Below are 23,371 nucleotides of genomic sequence, written 5' to 3' on the forward strand. Positions count from 1 at the left end.
GAATGTTAGAGAGAGAGTGTATACGTCATCAGGGTGGGAAACCAGGTGTTGGCTCGCTCTCTTATTAGTTTTAGAATAAAGGAAACAATTTCTAGATACGAGGGTTGATACTTTTGGTGCACATAGTTTTTAATTCTTTCATACATGTTAATACTTTTACCTGTATAAAGAACACATAAAATATACGTGAAAAATATATAATGTATGTGTACTGTGAAATCATGCCTTGAAAATAAATCAATTTTGATATGTGACTAGGTGTTTATAGAGTCTAGTCACACCAGGAAAAACCCATAATTCGTGTATGCTCATATAGGTAAGGAGCTTCCATGCTGCTGGCATTGGCCCTTCCTGTTGATGTCATCACCCCACATTTTCATAAAGAAGAAAGTTGAAAAAAAGATTGTGCTTATGGGATGTGTCATGGAGATAATACAGGTGTTTAGCCCTTTCAGTATGCTTTGTTTCTGAAAAGTTGATTAGCCTTCAAAAAAAATGCCTTTACAGAATATCTCTTGTCACATATTGAAGAATGCACACACAAAAAAAAAGATTAGTATCCTTTCCTCTGTATCAGTGTTGAAAGGTGTTGAATTGCCATTGGGTAGGCCCAGTTGGCAGTATGGATCCTCATTATTCTTCTAAGCGTATGATGTTATGGATATTTATGTACAGGTGATTTCATTCTACATACATCTAAACACATCATACACTTTATGATTTTTTACAGTATGTGATTTTACATGATATAAGTAATACTTGCAAATTATTTGTATTTAGAATTTATTTGCATTATTTTTTGTATTTACATTTATAATGCAGGAGATTATTTACATGAATAGATGAAAAATTACCATATTTTTATCAATAATATACACAATGATACAAAAGAAATTGTTTCTTTTACTGTAAAACTGTTTACAACTGTTACTTCTTACACATGGGTTTTTCTGAAATGATAATGCATTCACACTTCCTTTGATGATGTACAGGTGCCTCTGTTGCATGATATCTATTTCAGCAGTGTTGTTAGGTTCTTGATGACATCTAGGATTGAGTGTGTTAAGGTATACATTTTTGATATTGGTATAGCACATTGTATTACATAATGCCACAATAGTGGCACAGTGTAGTGAAAGGTTGAATCCCTTGAAAACCATTGATATGTTCTCCATTGGGGACCCTCCAAACAATGTGACTGTGAATATTTTCAATAATAATTAAAAGAAAGAGGTTTTAATCTCGTTGTTATAGGAAAAAAAAACAAGGAAAATCTGATAACTTGTCTATTTGTGATGCTGTATTGAGATTAGATTTTGTGCACCTCACCTCATGCTCTTGGCATTTCATGTGGTTTTGACTTGCATTACACATGACAGCTAGAGGATGGATGTGAGTGAATGAGGACTTTCTTTGTTCTGTTCCTGGCACTACCTCACTAGCATAGGAAATGGCAGACGAGAATGAAGAAAAAACTGAAAAAAATTGCATAAATAAAATGGCTTTGATGATGGCATTTCATTGTCTTTCCCATCTCCACAAACAATAGAGAAAAGGTTGTTTTAATAAACACCTATATGGATAAATATATTAACCCTTTTTGGTATTTGACAAAGAAGAGGGAAGCCATGCCATTGCTGTCTTAAAATACTGTAAGAGAAGTGGGATTGAATTGTACAAAATGGTAATCATGAAATTTATGGTGAGCTTTTATGAATGGTATGCAGATGTTGTTTTGCAGAATACTCTATCTCAAATTATGTTGCAAAAAGAAAATATATGAGTTATATGAAACCTTTCTTCTTTGCAGTATGTTAGAACGAATTTTAGACAGTATATTATTAGATGAGGAGAAGCAGCATCCCTTGAAACTTCCAGATTCTTTAGTATATCAGTTTGCCATAGAAGACTCAGAGTCAAATATCATCATAGAAGAAAAAGAAAACTCAGGAACTCCACTCATCAAGGTAAATGAGTTAAATGTGTAATAATCATCATATGATATTACTTTTTAGATATATCATAATTTAATTTATCTGCAATTGGATTGTTTAATCACTTGTGTACCTGTTGTAGTTAGATTTATTTTGTTTTGAGTGATACTGGTTGATCAAGTAAGGTACGATATTGACAGAGAGAGGACAATACTATATTTGCTGAAAGAAGTGTAGAGATGTAAGTTTTGGGTGTTAGGTAATTATGGATATTCTGGTATGTGAAATTGTAGCATTAATGAAATATTGTGGTTTATTCTACTGAGCACTATCAGTAATATATCTTTATTTGAACTAAACCTTTTCTTTTGCTGTTCTTCTGCAAAAGACAACAGATAGCATACTGAATGATAAAAGATAAATGACTTTCACTTGATACAGTAGTGTTGCAATAATTCCTGAGATAGAAATTGAGAAATATCGTAGTTCTCAGTTTCTTAAATTTCAGTTCAGTGGCTTTCAATGTGAATACAAGTTTAGGAACTAGAGGCCCAAATAACTTGCCAATTATTGCACTGAATGTGTGTTTACACACCAAAATATCACAGAAATATTTTAAATGTGTATAGTCAGGAAAGACCATCCCAGGTTCCTGGACTTTTCAAACATCATCCTCTGACCATAGAACATCTAGCTTCAGTTATCTAATCTGTCAGGGATTCTTTAGCAGCTGCTAGACAGAGACTTGACACTCGTAGCCATGCTCAGACTCCAAGTAGGCGTCATTAACCCTAATGGCTGTGAGAGAGAAACATGCCCTCGTAGGTGCTTAATGTGAATGTGTCAATCTGACTGACCTGGCAGTTTACTCATGAGTCTTACAATAGTGAGGGTAATTAAGGTTGTTGTGATATATGGAAATCAAATTACATGGTGGGAAGTAGTAATCACACCATGTATTTTTGAATAATTTGATAATTCTTGAAGTTTCAGGAAAGGATACTTGAAAATGGTAAAAATGTATGGGCTTTTCAACTTATTGTTCAAGAACTCAACACCAGTTACTTTTAGAACCTTCTTTATAGGCTGAAATATGGGAAAGTATTTCCTGGGGAAGGGCTAGGGAAATTATAAGGATGGATTAAGTTTTCCATTGAGTAATGGCTTTGGCCATTGCATAACCTGTAGGTAGAATTTGTTTTATTAATGCCTTACTTTCATATAATCCAATAATTTCTCTACATAAGGAGCACATATGAACCTTGTTTCTTTCCCAACCTGTGATTTTTTGAATGACTTTTTGGTTTCAGTGCAAAATATTGATTATCCTGTAGTTGTAATTGTGATTCATGTTGATATAGTATTTCTGCTGTATTTTGATAAATAAGCACTTTTTTCTTTTTGAAACTAGATAGAATGATTGTTCTTATTAAGAAACATGCATTTTGAATTTGATGGTTTTCATTCAGGGAGCAACTCTGCCAAAGTTGGTTGAGAGGTTAACATACCATATGTATGCCGATCCAATGTTCGTGCGGACATTTCTTACTACCTATCGAAGTTTTTGTACACCAACAGTAAGTAATTATTCAGCATGTTTTTTATTCAACACAAAGTTCCTTTAGTTGATTTATGGTTCAAAATAGGCATACAACATTTTTCACTGGTTTTGTGGATATTCATGAATTAGGCAATAAGTGATTATTTAGCATGATTTTTTTTTTTTCAACACAAGGTTCCTTTAGTCGATTTATGGTTCACAATAAGCATACAACATTTTTCAATGGTTTTGCTGATATTCATGAATAAGGCAGTAGTTGATAGGCAGCTAATGACCAGGAGGTATATCACTAGTACTGCCCACTTGGTTATCAGGAGGGCTAGTTACAGCTGCATAGTGAACCAGGACTTCAGTGGTTGTCAAGTTGCACTCCTCTGATCCTCTGACCCATGTAGCTATCTTTTCTTTGTGCCTTACTCTCATGTGGACTACTGGCATTCTGTCCACGTACATACAATCTCTCCTTATCACACATAACATTTGACAACACATAACTCACACAGGTCATTCTTTGTAACTAGCTTTTTGTGTGGTGAGTACTATGTGCTAGCCTTGCCTTTTGGGAAGATGGTAAGAGCAGTAGATAGAAGTAGTAGGTAGGAACATTTAGGCTGGAGCATTAGTTAGAAACATTAAGTAGAAGTAGTAGGTAGCAACCTTATGCTGGAATATTAGGTATATGTAGTCAGTAGGAACATTAGTTAGGAACTTCTGCAAACTCTGTGTAAGGCACAGAAGGCTAAGAAACTGCAATGTAATTTACTAGTTATGGAGACTATTGCTGTGGCCACCCTGTAAAGGAATTCTAGGTGGAAACAGGCATCATAGATTAGATCATAAATTTACAAACATATCTCGTGCTCTTTCATTTTATGCTTTTATTGTGTATTTTGTTGCCATTACTCTTGTCAAAATCAATGAAGATTTTGCAGAATTTTCTTCATTTCTGTCACCAACATTTTTTGCTCCTAATCATCCACAAATATACCCTTGTGCAAAAAATAGCATTGCACATGATCATCAATAATTGTCAAAATCAATGAAGATTTTGCAGAATTTTCTTCATTTCTGTCACCAACATTTTTTGCTCCTAATCATCCACAAATACACCCTTGTGCAAAAAATAGCGTTGCACATGATCATCAAAAATTGTTCTGGCATCTTTCTCTGAAACACTCCAAACCTCAAAAGTTCATTTGGTGCATCTGTATATCATATTTACTTGTTCATAAGCTCTTATTTTCCCCCTAAGAAAATGCAAAAGTTGGGGTCTTGCTTACAATACGATACAGTTCTGACATTCTTTGAAGAATTGCATCTACCACTGTCACTTCACCTTAGTCACCACCACTGTTAGTTGTAATTTTCAAATAGCATTTGACGTGTTTTTAATAGTATTCATTGATATCTGTAATTGAGGGTTTATAGTTCTCTTAAGTATGAACTATAAATTCTGGTATTAAAACTAAGTTTTTGAAGCTGGTCATTCACATGGAAGTGTAAAATGCTGTAATTTAAGTGTGACTTCAATGAATGTTTTGTACTTGTCACTTTCATCCATATCTTCTTCCAGGTATGAAAAACTATATAACTATATTAGGCTGTATATATCAACAGCATCTTTCTTGTAATGTAGTTTTTCTCACTCCTTTCATCTTCCATTTTTGTTTGTCAATTACTTTTATGAACTGTAAGTGTTATCTAACTTTTTATTTCAAATGAATGATAGATATGTTTCTCCTTAGTATTTTTGATATGTAGTATGTTTCCTCCAGTATATTCTCAAACAGAATGATGGATAAATTGATAGAAAAGGCAGGCAGTCTGTTTAAAATGGTTTGTAATTATATGCAAAAATTATAAGTGATGTATATATAACAAATGAAAGTTTGACCAAAATTCTTATGTGCAATATTTTTTTATTCACCTATGATTATATCTGGCAAGATCACCTTTGCTGTAGATATCTCTGCTAATGTTTTGTGCTGCATATAAAGAACATTTGTACATTTGCATTATATTTTTAACTTCCTTGCATTAATTGATATCTATTAACAGTAATTGATATTTAACAGAGTAAGGTATGAAAAGAGACATACGTTTTCACATTCACTAATATATGCCGTTGCATCAGCCATTGATGTTAATGTTGACACATGAAGAGTACATAACCGCATAAGAGATATGGATGAATACATGTTCATTTATTCATTATTCAGACTTACATTTGTATTAAGATAAATAAGAAATGTTTCTTTACAATTTCTTTTCACAGTTATTAGACATTTACTCAATCTGGTCACAATAAATTGTGTCTTTTTTCTCTGTCCACATTTTGGTGATTTTTGTCTGTCTGTCTGTCTGTCTTTATGTACTTGTACTTGCCTATTTTCACATATTTCTGCAGTATGGGGAGGACCTTTAAATTTTTTTAGCCTCATCTCATGAAACTTTCCAGTCATGCAACTTTTTAAACTTGTTTGCTGTCATCATTTGCAGTTTCAGTGCTTAGCTTGTTTCAAGCATTTTTGTAAAAAATTCTCTTCAAGTTTCTTGTGAAGCTTACAGATATTTCACATATCTGCAGGGGGCTTTATAGAGAGAAAAAGGTGCATGTCACAGCTAAAATTGGTTATTTTTCAAAAGGCGTAGGCAAACTTCTCCACACCCAGTTAAAACAGTTGCTGAATTAGATAGTTCATTGGGTGAAGTAGACACCCTAGTGCCCCTCTCTCTCCTCACTCCATCCCAACCCCCTCTGCCACTATATCAAGCCCTCATCACCATATTTTCTGGTAAGTTTTCATTAGATATCATATTTTTTGGTGGTTTAATACAGTTAGTGAGATATTTTCATTTGGTCTTTAACCATATTGTATATCCATTGAGACATACAAAATGATGTAGTTCTCTATAACCTGAAACTTACAAGCCATACAGAATAATGTAGTTCTCTATAACATGACACATACAAGTCCTTAACTCACCTTATCCCTTGACCCTGTTGTATTTAAGGGGGGAAATTATGAGAGTAAATTTCAGGGTAAACTTAGTTTTGAAATGCAGTTTCGGAGTGATGGCTCAACTTTAGTGTGCAGCTTGGAATAGAGTTCAAAACATTGTTTTGCATGACATATGCCCAGAAATCACCTTGCAGCTTAGACTAGAGGGTGGCTTATATTCAAGTAAATATGGCAACAGCAGTCCATCATCATCTTCCTCTAATCAAACATTTGCTGCATATCCATTTCATTACCTTCTTGCATCGTATGTTTCTGACCAAACAATGATAAACTTTTTAGTAACCATTCATAATCCTTTCATCCTACATGGTCACACCACCTCTCCTAACATACTACCATATGTCTCTTTGATGACGTCTTCCCATCACACATCTTCCTAAGATCTTTTGCAGAAAATGAAAGAGTTCTTGTAACAATCAGCACCTGAAAATTACACTGGATTTTCCTGTTCAAAAGACATCTTTTGATAACAGTAGTTGTATGCAGGATCACTTATGAACAGAGTCAATACTGCAGGTAATTGGGGCTTGAATATAGAATTGCAGAGCACTTGAAAAGGAGAATGAACATTACTTGAACACCTTACCAGTTTTCATAAAGTAAAATTGGAATTTTTCTTGGTGGTTTGTATTAATTAAATCTAAAGAGCAGAGACATGTAATTGGTTGTCTTTGGTGTGCCTATTATCTTGCACTACACAAGGAGAATGAGCTTTGCTTGAACAACCTAACCTACCAGTTTTTATTAAGTGAAACTGGAATTCTTGGCAGTTTGTGTTGATTAGAACTAAAAAACAGAGATTTTTAATTGAAAGCAGTGCCAAGTAATAGTTCAGTAGCCTACCCTAGCTTTGTGCGAATATATTGTCAGTAAAAAAAGATTGATTTCTTAACCTATTAGAAGTTGTCAGTTTTGATGAGTATTTTTGGTTCTTTTATACAAATTGTGTTGGATTAGCAAAATTGTAATATACGATCTGCATGTATATTTTCAGTACTTCATTGTTCTTATAGGTAAAAAATTTATGAGAAACAGAGAATAGTTTAATTTTGTCATCCGGTATGTTTTACTTTTATATGTCCCGTATTTCCCTAAACTAATTGTAAGAGATATGTATAAGTAGTTGTAAGTATTTTGAAATGAAATACAGTATTCCAACCATGAAAACCATTATATTATCACATGCTTGATGCCCAACTTAGGAATTGTTAGACCTGTTGATACAACGCTTTGACATCCCTGAACCTGAGCTCCCTGCTGTAAGTGAGGAAGAAACGCAAGAGGTGAAGAATCAGCAACTATCAATACACAGAGAGATTCTTAAACGTTTTCGCAAGGAATATTCACAACCAGTTCAATTTAGGTAATGATGTAAATTTCAGTTTGCAGTGAAATTCAGATCATTCTTTCTGGGTTAAGGATTTATTAAGAGAAGAATAGCATTTAGTGTGATTGATTTTCATAGATAATGTTTGTATGTAAGGTACAGGTTTTTAGTTTGAAGCATGCAAAGGTGTATCTTATATTGCTTGTATAATGGAACTAAATGTTAAAACCTTACAGGGTAATGACTTATTAGTGTACCGCTTTTTAGAGTAGTACCAAAACTTGAGTAATTATAATAGGAAGACTAGATAGCTCAGTAGATTATAGACATAGAGTCACTGAAATTTTGATTGATGTGTGTCATGCCAAACTACCTTTATTTCAGGGTTTTAAATGTTTTACGTCACTGGGTAGACTATCACTTCTATGACTTTGAAAGAGATAAAACGCTGTTAGACAACCTTACGAGTTTCTTAGAAAAGGTGAAAGGAAAATCTATGCGGAAGTGGGTGGAATCTATAACCAAGATCATTCAGAGACGGGTAAGTTGCACTTTTTGTAATTACAAAACTTCCATTGTCCCTGGACCACAAGTGTTGTCTTAAACATCTTTAAGGTTATGTTCTATTATTTATGATTGTACTTTCATGAAATCATTGCGTTATTTTGATACTGTTATTAACATCAGTTTTGTAATTGATACATTGATTAGAGTTGCATGTTGCTCAGTTTTTCTTAGATAGCTGATAAAGTTGCTGAATCCTGTTTTCAGTGCAATGAAGAACAGAGAGAAATCACCTTCAGTTTAAACCGATCGCCCCCATCTCCAAAGTGGCACATTAGACTAGATGAGAAGGACTGGGAAGCTATCCTTCCTATTGGTCATGGGGGAACTTCAACAAGTGTGAGTACTTTACTCATTGCATGAAGTATAATATGAATACTGGATATTGAAGGAAGTGGTAAATTGCATAACTTTGTCCTCACTTTTTTGTTTTGTAGGAGTTCCTAGAATGTTAGCTAGAAATAGATGATCAATACCCAGCTAGAAATGTAACACTTGATGCTTACTGTGTCTTCCTACTTATTGTCGAGTAGGTAATGTAAGGGTAAGAGAGATGTGTGGAAATAAGAAGAGTGTGGTTGAGAGAGCAGAAGAGGGTGTTTTGAAATGGTTTGGGCACATGGAGAGAATGAGTGAGGAAAGATTGACCAAGAGGATATATGTGTCGGAGGTGGAGGGAACGAGAAGTGGGAGACCAAGTTGGAGGTGGGAAGATGGAGTGAAAAAGATTTTGAGTGATCGGGGCCTGAACATGCAGGAGGGTGAAAGGCGGGCAAGGAATAGAGTGGATTGGATCGATGTGGTATACCGGGGTCGACGTGCTGTCAGTGGATTGAATCAGGGCATGTGAAGCGTCTGGGGTAAACCATGGAAAGTTGTGTGGGGCCTGGATGTGGAAAGGGAACTGTGTTTTCAGGCATTATTGCATGACAGCTAGAGACTGAGTGTGAACGAATGGGGCCTTTGTTGTCTTTTCCTAGCGCTACCTCGCACACATGAGGGGGAGGGGGATGTTATTCCATGTGTGGCGAGGTGGTGATGGGAATGAATAAAGGCAGACGGTGTGAATTGTGTGCATGTGTATATATGTATATGTCTGTGTGTGTATATATATGTGTACATTGTGATGTATGGGTATGTATATTTGCATGTGGACGTGTATGTATATACATGTGTATGGGGGTGGGTTAGGCCATTTCTTTCGTCTGTTTCCTTGCGCTACCTCGTGAACGCGGGAGACAGCGACAAAGCAAATTAAATAAATAAATATTTTTGGGGAGCGGGGGGCTGGAAATCCTCCCCTCTCTTTTTTTTTTTTTTTTTTTTTCCCAAAAGAAGAAACAGAGAAGGGGGCCAGGTGAGTATATTCCCTCAAAAGCCCAGTCCTCTGTTCGTAATGCTACCTCACTAACGCGGGAAATGGCGAATAGTTTGAAAGAAAGAAAGAAGATTTTTGGAAACATGAACTTTCAGTGTACGTAAAGATACATACTCATTAGAAATGTCAGATATATTACTGGAAGATATATAGAGGGGATGAAGTGGTATTAATACCTGTTACATCTTTAAATGGATGATTATAAGGATATCTTTTGTCCATAAGTCTTACCATGAAAGAATGTTGCCTGAAATACAGCCTCTGAATCAGCAGTCAAGAGGTCTGCAATGGTTGTATGACCTGGAATTACAGCCTTTGGAAAGTAAGAAATAGATAAAAAAGATATAAAGATGTCTGTATGAGATAAAGGTCTGTTGTTACGTTTTTAAAGATTATGCAATTACTTGCCTTTTAAATATTGGATGACAGTTGGCTTAGATAAGCATTATGAGATATTTTCCATGATTATTTCATGTTATTTTTTTTATTATACTTTGTCGCTGTCTCCCGCGTTTGCGAGGTAGCGCAAGGAAACAGACGAAAGAAATGGCCCAACCCCCCCATACACATGTATATACATACGTCCACACACACAAATATACATACCTACACAGCTTTCCATGGTTTACCCTAGACGCTTCACATGCCTTGATTCAATCCACTGACAGCACGTCAACCCCGGTATACCACATCGCTCCAATTCACTCTATTCCTTGCCCTCCTTTCACCCTCCTGCATGTTCAGGCCCCGATCACACAAAATCTTTTTCACTCCATCTTTCCACCTCCAATTTGGTCTCCCTCTTCTCCTCGTTCCCTCCACCTCCGACACATATATCCTCTTGGTCAATCTTTCCTCACTCATTCTCTCCATGTGCCCAAACCACTTCAAAACACCCTCTTCTGCTCTCTCAACCATGCTCTTTTTATTTCCACACATCTCTCTTACCCTTACGTTACTCACTCGATCAAACCACCTCACACCACACATTGTCCTCAAACATCTCATTTCCAGCACATCCATCCTCCTGCGCACAACTCTATCCATAGCCCACGCCTCGCAACCATACAACATTGTTGGAACCACTATTCCTTCAAACATACCCATTTTTGCTTTCCGAGATAATGTTCTCGACTTCCACACATTCTTCAAGGCCCCCAGAATTTTCGCCCCCTCCCCCACCCTATGATCCACTTCCGCTTCCATGGTTCCATCCGCTGCCAGATCCACTCCCAGATATCTAAAACACTTCACTTCCTCCAGTTTTTCTCCATTCAAACTCACCTCCCAATTGACTTGACCCTCAACCCTACTGTACCTAATAACCTTGCTCTTATTCACATTTACTCTTAACTTTCTTCTTCCACACACTTTACCAAACTCAGTCACCAGCTTCTGCAGTTTCTCACATTATTTCATGTATAGAAGTATTTAATTTTTGTATTTAAACTATTGAACAAAATGTTTTGGGTAAAAAATACCATGACCTGTTACCTGCAATTTTTGGTATTTTTTATGAGATTTGCTTGAAAACCCGACTTTCTGCACTGCTAAACCTAATATCCTTGCTCCATTCACATTTACTCTCAACTTCCTTCTTTCACACACACTTCCAAACTCAGACACCAACTGTAGCAGTTTCTCACTCAGAATATGCCACCAGTGATGTGACTGTTTGTTTTGTTCAGTATATGTGTTTAATATTTTTCTACCCCATCCTGATCCAGGCTGATCTTATAAAAACCACTGCTGAATATTTTTCTACCCCCTCCTGAGCCAGCCTGATCATGTAAAACCACTGCTGATGCTTCACCCTGTTGGAATTGTTGGTCAGCAAACAACAACTGACTCAATACTCAGGCCCCTTCACCCCCTGTATAAGTGCATTCTTGTCCTTCTTTCCAGACCCTTTGCATATACCTCCCTCACCACTCCATCCATAAACAAATATAACAGCCAGTGTAACATCACACACCCCTCTCGCAAAACCCTCTTCACCTGGAACCACTCACCTTCTTCTGCCTACCTGCACACATGCCTAACACTTTGAATAAAAACTCCTCTGATTCTGATAGCTTTCCTCCGTTACCATATACCCAGAATGCCTTCCTCAAAGCATTTCTATCAACATATGCATTTATCTTAATCATCAACTTTTTTATTGGTATATTCTTTGTGATTCATATGATTTTTTTCCTAACTGCAAAATTATAAAAGTTTGTAAAATTAACAGCTGCTAGGTGCTAGCAATACTGCTCTCCAGTTGTGCTAGAAACGCTCCTAGCCCCCATCTTGGTCAGCTTTCAATGCTGGAAGAGCCAGTGTCCATAAAATCATTCTCCATATGATTTGAAGAAAGATGATAATCAAGTAATTCAGGATAATTTCCTGCTGAATTTCCTTTTGAGAAAACTCATGAGAATGCGTTTTCATTGGCAATGCTAGATGATGATTGACTGTTGGGAGATTTGATCTTACACCACCAGCTCTGCAACCACCCAGGCTTGGCAGATTTTAAATGTGTGGGAAGTACAAAAGTTGATATTCACTCAAGTGCTTCAAGGGAGGATGAAATTTATATCAGAACATCTTCCTAAAGCCTCCTTAGAATTCTTGTTAATTTTTTGTTGCTTATATGCATGCTTTGTATACTCCCATGTAGCCATAAGATGTACTTTGTTCACCAGGTAAAGACACTGGCAGCTATTTCCACCTGGTATAGACTTATTGCACTGACAAGTTATCCTTGCAGAGCAATGGAAAAAATTATTCATGACAGATTGGTTTGTCTCTTGAAGCAAATAATTGTTTCGCTCTTTTCAAATATGGTTTGTGAAAGATTTGATTTACCGCAGACCCCTTGATATGAATATCAAGTGACATTAAAAAGGATTTGCTAACCATCATCAAAACTGAAACTGTAGCTAATGTTTAAAGTTTTGATGTATACTACTGTTAAAGAAAAAAATCAGTTTGTTTCTGTCATTATTTACATTTGATATTTTTCTCCTACAGCCTGATCTTGTAAAACCGCTGCTGATGCTTCATCCTATAGAAATCGCTCGTCAGTTAACTTTGTTAGAGTTTGAACTGTACAGAGGTGTGAAGCCATCTGAGCTAGTGGGGACACCATGGACCAAAGATGACAAAGAGAAACGCTCACCCAATTTGCTCAAACTGATCTACCACACAAACCATGTAAGTAGTTATGTATGAAACTATATCAATGTATTGATATCCAGGTTTTAAATACTCACCCTCAGAGCAGCATATCCCACTCAGAACAGTCTCCAAACAGGACATTATGTATTTAGATGATACTTGGACCTTTTCTCTTGAAAACTCCTATCCCTCATCTTTTGTCATAGTCACACATTCTGGTTCCCTGCAATTGGTTGTATAATGTCATTAATCGTTTCTCAGTTTTATATACTGTACTTTAATTACAGTTCTCCCTTGAATATCCTTATTGCATTGTTTTATTAAGTGTCCTTGTTCCCTTTAACCCTTCAAAACATTTTCCATGTTATCTATGTTTTCATTAGAAAATTTAAGAGTGTGCAGAGTGTTTTCTTTTTAATTTTCTGTTATTTACTATTCCAGATGACTTTCTCCAGATTCTCTTTTGTAAAGACTTAAGATCCTTGTCATTTCTCTAAAGCCCTGACATGAGGGAGTTAATTTTAGAGAGGAATCTTGGAAGTTTTGAGTGAGCTGAGTTGAAGTAATTTAGAGTTGACTGAGTGCTGTTTAATTGTCTTTCCATGCTTTATGTCATTTGTTTTATAGGGAAAAATTATTTCTCTTGCAATTTTGAATATGAGAAGTCACGTACATAATATCCTGTAATAGCCATTTGAAGTCCCAATAGTAATAGACATTTTGTAATCATGTATTTTACATTGCATTTTTATATTATTTCATGTCCTTCAGAAGGCTTTAGTGATTAAGAGATTGTTGGAGTCTCATCCTCTTTTGTACTTAGTGACAAAATATTGTTGATGTTGTTTCTTTCTACTTTTATTCTAAAATACAAGGTCTGATATTATTTGCCAGTATTTGGAATAATCTTAAAGATTATGAAGCAAATAGATACTGTTTGGTGTTTTGATTTTGGTAATATGGCAAATTTCAGGTAATGTAATACATCATATACCATTACTTAGATGTTCAGCAATACATTACATAGAAAATTATCATTTGTAGGTAACGCGCTGGTTCATGCGGTGCATTGTGGACACTGACAACTTTGAAGAGCGCGTGGCTGTGATGATGAGAATTGTGGAGATCATGGTCATGTTTCATGACCTCAACAATTTCAGTGGAATTTTCGAGGTTTCAAGTGCACTAGGCTCAGCAGCAGTGCATAGATTAGAACATACCAAAATGGTAAGTTTGGTTTGTTTCTCTGTTTTGTCTTTCTGGTATATTTGTACCCTGACTCTATGGTTATGACACCCTCTCTATAACATTAAAGAAAATGGATTGAACCATGGATTGCAAATGTCATGCATATGCCCAGCTATTTTGAGTACCCATGAAGCAAGATTCTTTATCAGTTAAGTTGTATCCTCAACCAAGTAAAGTCAGCTGTCATCTAATTAGCATGGATTTTCTGACTTTTTGTTCGTGTCCTTTTCCCTTGGATTTAAAGGACATGTAGTTTATGCTTTTAGTCAGGAGTATGGTATGTTTTTGATATTTTTTTCTAGTTTTTAGCTCAGACGGTAGGCCACACCATGTATGTTTGTGTGAAGGTATAGAAAGTGCACAGCAAGGCTAAACAACTGGGCATTCATCCATTGGAAACTGAGGATATGTTGGAATATTTAATGTGTGCATCTTTTTGTTTAAGATTATTTCAGAGTAGGAACAAATCACAGTGCTGAATCTATTAATATAGGTTGTGGATATCCCAAGTATCTGAGGCTGCCCAGTTGATAGAATGGAGACTGTTACATTTACAGTGTATTGAATTTTTTCTTTTACTTACTCCATTTTGTCATCTATTAACCCAGATTAATGTAGGCACATTTTCATATGATTTGTGGTGTAATTTCATCTTGAAATTTATTTGATCATCAGGAGGTTAAAAAACGTCTTCCACCTGGTCAGCTAAAGGTGTTTGAGGAGGCATCTGAACTTAGTGAAAACCATTGTAAAAAATATCAGGAAAAACTTCGTTCCATCAATCCTCCATGTGTTCCATTTTTTGGTAAGTTTGATTTTTTCCTTTATACTGTTACATAAAACGTGTATATTGTATATGGTAGAGAATTTCTTTTGACAGGAATTGCAGTATGAAACATGTTAAAAGTAAATTAATGAATACTAAAATGTGAATACTGATAGATTCAGGCATTTTTTATTTTTATCTAATTACTCTCTCCGGTGTTTGTCATATTTTATTGAATTCCTTTTATTAGATTTCTATTAATCTTTGAATTCGATGTGATTCTTCCAAAAATTTTGTCTTTTTTTCTTGACTTCCCTATTTTCTTTTATAATGCTGTATGTAGAGAAAATGCTTTTTTTAAAGGTATTGAATGGAAGTTAAATGTTGTTTCATGTTCATCCATAGGAATGTACCTGACAAACATCTTGCTCATAGAAGAAGGTAATCCTGACTTCTTGCCGCGGGCTGCAGAAGGTCTCATAAATTTCTCAAAGCGACGAAAAGTTGCTGAGATCACTGGAGAAATTCAGCAGTATCAAAACCAGCCATATTGTTTGGAAGTAGAACAACGTATAAGAGTAAGTACTCAAAGTGACCAGTCATTCATTGTTTAAGAAAGGAATTTTCTTTAATCATTTAAGCTTGATAACACTGATGCATGCAATGATCCCCAAAGCTTGATATACTGACATGTGATGATCCCCTCAGCTTGAGACATTGACAAATGTGGTAATCTCCTCATTTTGATTTACTGACACATGGAGATCCCCTCCTCTGGATATACTGACACTTATGGTGATCCCCCTCAGTTTGATATAATGACTCATGATCCTCGCAGCTTGATGCACTGATGTGTGATGATCCCTTCAGCTTGATACACTGACGTGTAGCAATTTCCTCATCATAATGCACTGACATGTGATGATCCCTTCAGCTTGATAAACTGACACATGTGGTGATTCCTTCAGCAGGATGCACTGACATGCCCTTGTGGTCCCCTTGGATTTATACACTGATGTATGTTGATCCCCTCTGCTTGATACATTGACACATGGTAATTCTCTCAGCTTGATACACAGTCATGTGTTGTGATCCCCTTAATTTGGTGCACTGACATGTGGTGATCCTCTTAATTTGATACTCTGACACGTGGTAATCCCCACAGCTTGATACACTGATGTATGGTGATCCCTTCAGCTTCTTGCACTGTTATGATACCCTGATCATAATACAGTGACACTTGTGGTAATTCCCCTTCACTTGATACACTGACATGTATGATGATCTTCTAAGTTTGATGCACTGACGTGTGTTGATCACAACTTTATATATTGGGTTAGGAGTTACAAATGGAGACATCATTCTCACCTAGTGATTCAACATAGGATGTGAAGTGAAGAAGTAAGAAAAATATATTGATTTGGAAGCTTATGTGTACTTTAGTACACAGGACACTATCTAAAGGTGTGTAACAGGGAAGTGAGAGTCTGTATGCCCCTCATCTACCCCCACGAAAATGGGAATTCGAAATTAAAGATTTCAGATAAATGGATTAATTGTTACTTAGTTTCTTAAGAATTGTTTTTGTGCTTGAACTTCTAACTGAAGCTACATTTTTCACTGACTTCCTAGAAGTTCTTTAGCTGTTTCTTGATTTTATTTCTTATATCTGGCTGACCACACGTATGGCTGTCACATTTTTTAAAGATTATATGTATGTTCTGACGATGAGTCCAAGTACACTAGACAGACATCTTGAAATTCTATTCAAGATGTTGCTGGAGAAAGGCAAAGTGCTAAGGGAGTGGAGGGGGGCAAATGTCATACTTGTCTATACAAAAGGAAACCAGGAAGACTCACTGACCTCCAGACCAGTCTCCTTGATGAATGTGGTCTGTAAGTCACTGGGAAGTTCATCAGAAGGCATATGGATGATTTTCTACTGAGGAGAAATTACCTAAGTGAGACGTAACATGATTTTAGGGAAAGGTCATGTGCAGTGAACCCTTTAGATTTCTTTGAGAGAGTGAACCCTGTCATAGACAAAAAGGAAGTCTGGGTAGATTGTTTATATCTTGACTACCAGAAAGAATTATAACTACTCTGCATGGGAGCTTATTAAGAAGCTGAATATCAGGCGGGAATAAGGGGTGGACTCGTCCAATGGATAGATCATCAGAGGAACCTTCTCCAAATCAGTGGGGGTCGCCAGTGGAATGCCCCAGGCTTCAGCTTTGGGACCGTTACTCTTCTTGATATACATGAATGACTTGCCTAAAGGCATGTAATCTACCTTAGTATGTTTGCAGCTGATGCATAAATCATGAGGGTCATGAAGAGTGAGGATTGTATCAACGTACTAGGGTACCCAAAACAGTTTCCGAAGTTGGTCTGATACATGGTTGGTAGAACTCAGCCCAAGCCATTGTAAGGTAATGAGGATGAGACAAAGTGAAAGAAGGCCTCAATATGATTATTATACAGCAGAAAATAAGCTTCAGAATTTTGTGTATGATAAGGACGTAGGAGTCAACAGCATCCCTACCCTGTCACCAGAGTCCTGCATTAGGAGTAGAATGATAAATGGAGATGGACTGTCCTTTGATAGATTACAGTGTAGCTTTCAATTATATGGATAAGGAAATATTTTCTAAACTTTTCATTTCCAACTTAAGGCAAAAACTAGAATGTGCTTTTTAAGTTTGGTAAGTGCACATAAAGAAGTACAAAGAACTGACATAGGAAGGCAGCAAAGATAGTACCAGAATTAAGAGAGCTAAGTTACAGGGAAAGGCTAAAGTCTTTGAATTTGCACACCTTTGGAAGAGAGAGGAGTGAGGGGTGACTTCACCACAATCTTCAAGTTTTTAGAATAGATCAGTGATGTGGACAATGGACCTTTCTTTGAGGAATTTAGGGTTAGACCAACTAAAGGACGTAACATTAGAACAACTAGAGGACATAACATGAATGTTAGTCAAAACCTTGTCAAGATTATGTAAGGAAGTCCTGTTATAGTTTAAGAGTGGTGGATGAATGGAATATGATGACTTAGGACAAGGTTATGTGGACACCATACATAAATTCAAGTTGTATGAAAGTGGAGTATGTTCAAGAGATGAGGCCCCACGAGTGTAAAACTTTCTTCCCATACAGTACAAACAAGCAATTGTACATTCGAAAGTAGCCACCTTACAGCCCACCCACCACCAACATAAACTCCCAGACTCTCCTCATATATATACATAGATTCCCTTTTCCAACTCTCCACAAGCTACTTACTGTTTCCTGCCCGATATTTACGTCTTTCTTGTTCTTATACCTGGGATGGACTACATGTTTTCCGTTAGTATTAATCAGGTAAAGCAACGTGATTTGTAGGACTATCAAATGTTATCCTTTATTTTCTCTCCCTTATTCACATTCACTCTTTTTTTCATGTTCCTTATTCCGCTGGGTTCTATCCTCCCTCTCCCATTCCTGCTGCTGATGTTTTGTATCCTGTATCATATCGTCCATATTCTGGTAACTTCATATCGTCCCCCTTTTCCCTACGGCTGCTTGACCATTTTCTGTGATATGCTGCCATGGGACCATTTTCTATGGTGTGCTGACGTCTGTGGTGTGGCCGTGACGTCACAGGTCCCCGCACTGTATAGATCCCCACATGCACACGGGAGCCACGCTCTCCCTTTTGGCTCAGGCTCACACCTCCTCATCCCTCCTGCCCTCCCCACTTGCTCTCCCGTCACACGCACACAAACACCGACGGGGTAGTCAGGGAGCACTCCAAAAAGTAGAGCGAGAGTTCGTGAAAATGCGAAGGATTACTTCTGTCCCAGTACAGTATGGAGGGATGGGAGGGAATCAAATGGACGAAGAAACGCTGAGTACAGAAAACGTTGAAAGATACAAATGCTGATATGATACTGAGGGAAGGTTCATAGGTGGGCCCCCGCGTGTTTAAAATTCCCCTCCTTTACACACACACACACACACACACACACGAATACTATACACGGTTGACATTGAACACTTGGTTAGGTTGCAGCCGATCAGAGATGAAGGATGGGTCAAAAGTATATCAAAAGAAAAGAAAAAAGAAGAAATTCAAGGACTTTTGTGCCACACGAGAAAGTTTGAGATCAAGACCCATTGCGTCACATGATTGTAATATAGCCTTTGGCAACTCCTGTGTGTTTCCATAACCCTGTAGAACTCATTACCGTCTCATGTTTACCCGAAAGGCTGCACAACCTGGCCTTTTATTATTGGCGGATTGTTTTTTTTTTTTCTTAACGACCTTAGTGCTGTTGAAGGGTCAGATATGATGTTAGATTTGTATTTTTTTTTTCATTCACACAGTGATAGGCCGTTTTAGCTCATGCCAGCCATTGGGCCCCGTTGTCTATCACTCGTCCGTTAATTTTATTCTTTTTTAAGCCGTTGAATATTCTCTTTAACTACTGGGTCTGTCTTAACTGTACTTAGCAAGGACGATCCTTAGGTGCCCACTCTTCGTAATTGTGTCCGTTGATCCCTACCACCATCCAAGACGTCTGCTCGTTGTCGAAATTTTCCCCAGATACCCCGTGGCTCACATCATTCCCTTGTTGTAGTCCCACTTTCCAAAAGGGGTCAGAGGTATGAGCCAAGTGAGATTTCTTCGGTCAAGATTCGCTGGGTGCGTGGCGCTGCCTTGCGAAGGTCCGTAGGTCGCATTCCTGCAGCTCTCAGGAAGCTGCCCACTTCCACCAGGCTGGACCACAAGTCGAGAAGTATGGTGGTTGAAGTAGGAGTGCGAAGCAGCTGACACCTCCTTCACGTCTCTCCCTCTGGCTCAGTTGTTTGGAGGCTTAGGTGAATGGGGATAGTGTAGGGGTGTATTGGAGGCTGAGGTGTATGGGGATGGTGTAGGGGTGTTGTGGAGGCGTAGGTGTAGTGTAGGGATGTGGTAGAAGCTTAGGTGTATAGCGAATGGTGTAGAGGTGTGTTAGAGGCGTAGGTGTAGTGTAGGGGTGTGGTAGAAGCTTAGGTGTATAGCGAATGGTGTAGAGGTGTGTTAGAGGCTTAGGTGTAGTGTAGGGGTGTGGTAGAAGCTTAGGTGTTTAGCGGATAGTGTACGGTTGTGTTAGAGGCGTAGGTGTAGTGTAGGGGTGTGGTAGAGGCTTAGGTGTATGGAGGATGGTGTAGGGGTGTGTTGGAGTGTGGGGTGTGTGGCAATGGTGTACAGTGTGTGTTAGAGGCTTGGGTAGAAGAGGATAGTGTATGGGATGTAGTAGGCGTCCCAGCTACACCTATACTCCTGGTATAAGGGCGTATCAAGCGGGGGGGGGGGGGTTCTGGGAAGGAGCCAGGTTAAGGACTCGCTGACGTCATTAGTGACGTCAGCGAGTTCCTGATAAATTCGTGTTGGTGGGGCCGGGCGTATAGTGCTGTGACCACTCTTGCTGTTGTTAGTGATGATGGTGGAGATGGTGGTGGTGTTTGGTGATGGTGTTGGTGATCGTGTGTAGTGTTAGGGTGTGTGTGTGTAGTTATTTTTACTGTCAGGCAAGGGAGTTTTACACTCGTAGGGGGGGGCGCCACCTATCTCTTGAAACATTCCCCTATTCTCGTAGAATTCTTTTAACCTCACGGATGCTGCCTGCATTGACCGCATCCTCCTACAGTCTGTTCCATTCATCCAACGCTCTTATACCATAAGAAAAGTACTTCTTGGCATCTTTTACATAGTCTATACCATAATAAAAGTACTTCTTGGATCTTTTACGTAGTCTGTGCCATAATAAAAGTACTTCTTGGCATCTTTTACATAGTTTATACCATAATAAAAGTACTTCTTGGCGTCTTTTACATGCAAAAGTACTTCTTGGCATCATTTACATAGTTTATACCATAATAAAAGTACTTCTTGGCGTCATTTACATAGTTTATACCATAATAAAAGTACTTCTTGGCGTCTTTTACATGTAAAATTACTTCTTGGCATCTTTTACATAGTTTTCCCTCTTAAAGCCATGTAATGTTTCCTGGTTGTCCTCTCCCACCATATGTCGAGGAACTGTTCCCTGTCTGCTTCACCGGAGTGGTTTAAAAACTTGTGATCGGGCCACCCTATTACTGTGCTCTCTTCTGTGATGGGTAGATCGAAGGCTTGTAGCCTCTCCTTGCTACACAGATATCTTTATTACTGTTATTCTATTCGTTGCGCTCCTCTGAACCTTCTCTTCTAGCTCACTGTGGTTTTTAAGGCACTGGTGGAGAAGCATATTCTAATTCTGACCTTACGCAGCTGGTGAACAGCTTTGCTGAATATTTTTCCTTATCGATGAAATCGAGTGTAATTCTAATATTTTCCAGCATATTTTGTTGGTGTCCATAGCTGAAGGTTTAGCGACGATGGCCTCACTCCAACACACACACACACACACACACACACACACACACACACACACACACACACATACACGTACACACACACACACACATACATACACGTACACACACAGATTCCTGCAGCTTACTTCCTGCTCGATAATATTCATATCGAGGTCGCTTCTTCTCTGGAGGAAGTCATCCATTTGCTTTCTGTGTGTGTGTCTGTGTGTATGCAGTAAGGCGTGGGAGAGAGAGAGAGAGAGAGAGAGAGAGAGAGAGAGAGAGAGAGAGAGAGAGAGAGAGAGAGAGAGAGAGAGAGAGAACAGCTCTCTGTGATGATCCTAAACTGATCCAGCTGACAGGGGTCTTGGGCTGAAGGCAAGGTATGGGTCATGGTCTGGGGAGCAAGGCAGAGGTGAGGGGTTCACCCAGTTCACCCCACGGGTGGGAGTCACCAGGCCTAGGTCAAGGGTAGAGTCACCAGGTCAGGTCTGCTCATGCTTCACAATGCGTCGTCAGACACCACAGGTAGAGTCTTGCCACACCTTTACCTTACCAGGGCCAACAACACAGGACACGGTCATCCCCCTAATCTTTGACCCTGAGGATCCCTTCTCTTGCCCCTTAGGGCCACACCCATAAGTACGTCCACGTCCACCACCCGCACGCATGATCAGTGTGGCCCTTCGACACCCCCACAAGGATACAGAAAGCTTGTATGGCCCTAGACACGCCACCAGTCACGCCCTTATGGCCCAGAGACATGTCCATATGGTCCTAGACACTCCCATGTGGCTCTACACACACCCATGTGGCCCTAGACACGCCCATATAGCCCAAGACACACCTATATATCTCTTAGACACACCTCATATTGTTCTAGACCCGCCCCATATTGTTTCAGACACGCCCGTGTGGCTCAAGACACGCCCCATATGGTTCTAGACACGCCCATATGACCTTAGACACACCCATACCGTTCTAGACATACACATATGGGTATAGACATCCCCTGGATCGTTGTAGACACTCCCCCTGTGCCTGCAGGCACGCCCAAATTTTAGACACATCCCATCTCGTTCTGGACACGCCCCTGTGTATTCAAACACTCCTCGTGTGCACCTGGACAGGCTCCATATTGATCTAGACAAGACCTTTATGGCTTTAGACACTCCCCGTATGACTTTATCCACACCCTGTATTGCTCTAGACACGCCCGTAGAGCTTTAGACACACCCATATTGATCTAACACGCCCCTTATGCATCTAGCCTCTCGCCCCATATGGCCCTAGAGACGCCCAGTGTGTAATTAGGCGCACCCTATGTGGATCTAGACACGATCTATATTACTAGAGACGTTCCATATGGCTCTAGACACTCCCTGTATGGATTTAGACACGCCTCATGCGACTAGACCACCCCCCCCCCCTCCGTTATTGCTTTAAAACACTCTCCATATGGTTCTGGGCAATCCAGTATGACTACAGACACGCCCCCATATGGTTCTGTCACGCCCACATGGCTCTGAACATGCCCACATTGATATAGACACTCCCATGTGGCTACAGTAACGCCCCATATGGCTTTGGACATTCCCACATGGCTCTGGACACGCCCAACAAGGCTTGCTGGACACGTCCTCACAGTGCTGTGGACACGCCCAACAAGGCTCTGGACACGCCCTCACAGTGCTGTGGACACATACTTCATGGCTCTGGACACGCCTGTTCCGTCCACCGTATGAAGTCACTTAGGCGCCACCAACTCCCGTTCTAACACCCCCATTACCTTCCCTTGTACCCAAGCGAACTCACGTCCCTCCTGATATTCGCTCCCATGCAGATCCACGCACACGCCATCACCAAAGAAAGAATTCACTCCCACGCAGATCCACGCTCACGCAAACACCAAAAATTTCACTCCCACGCAGATCCACGCCCACGCAAACGCCAATATTCACTCCTACTCACGCCCACGCTCTCTCCAGTGCTAATAATCTCTCCCACGTTCACTTTGGCATCGTCAC

At 38.9% G+C, this 23,371-nt stretch overlaps 1 protein-coding gene across 2 annotated transcripts in view; it reads left to right on the forward strand.

Annotated features, from left to right (window-relative positions):
- LOC139754501 (son of sevenless homolog 1-like) overlaps window positions 1–23,371 on the forward strand; it is a 147,270-nt gene that overhangs the window by 62,080 nt on the left and 61,819 nt on the right. For both annotated transcript variants that reach the window (XM_071671785.1, XM_071671794.1), the window contains 9 exons: window positions 1,811–1,967; window positions 3,404–3,511; window positions 7,721–7,881; window positions 8,230–8,386; window positions 8,617–8,748; window positions 12,803–12,985; window positions 13,994–14,176; window positions 14,873–15,002; window positions 15,369–15,541. In XM_071671785.1, coding sequence (XP_071527886.1) covers window positions 1,811–1,967; window positions 3,404–3,511; window positions 7,721–7,881; window positions 8,230–8,386; window positions 8,617–8,748; window positions 12,803–12,985; window positions 13,994–14,176; window positions 14,873–15,002; window positions 15,369–15,541 — 1,384 coding nt within the window. The remainder of the gene's footprint in view (window positions 1–1,810; window positions 1,968–3,403; window positions 3,512–7,720; window positions 7,882–8,229; window positions 8,387–8,616; window positions 8,749–12,802; window positions 12,986–13,993; window positions 14,177–14,872; window positions 15,003–15,368; window positions 15,542–23,371) is intronic.

The sequence above is a fragment of the Panulirus ornatus genome, chromosome 2 (genome assembly GCF_036320965.1).
Source record: "Panulirus ornatus isolate Po-2019 chromosome 2, ASM3632096v1, whole genome shotgun sequence".
In the NCBI taxonomy this organism is placed as follows: Eukaryota; Metazoa; Arthropoda; class Malacostraca; order Decapoda; family Palinuridae; genus Panulirus; species Panulirus ornatus.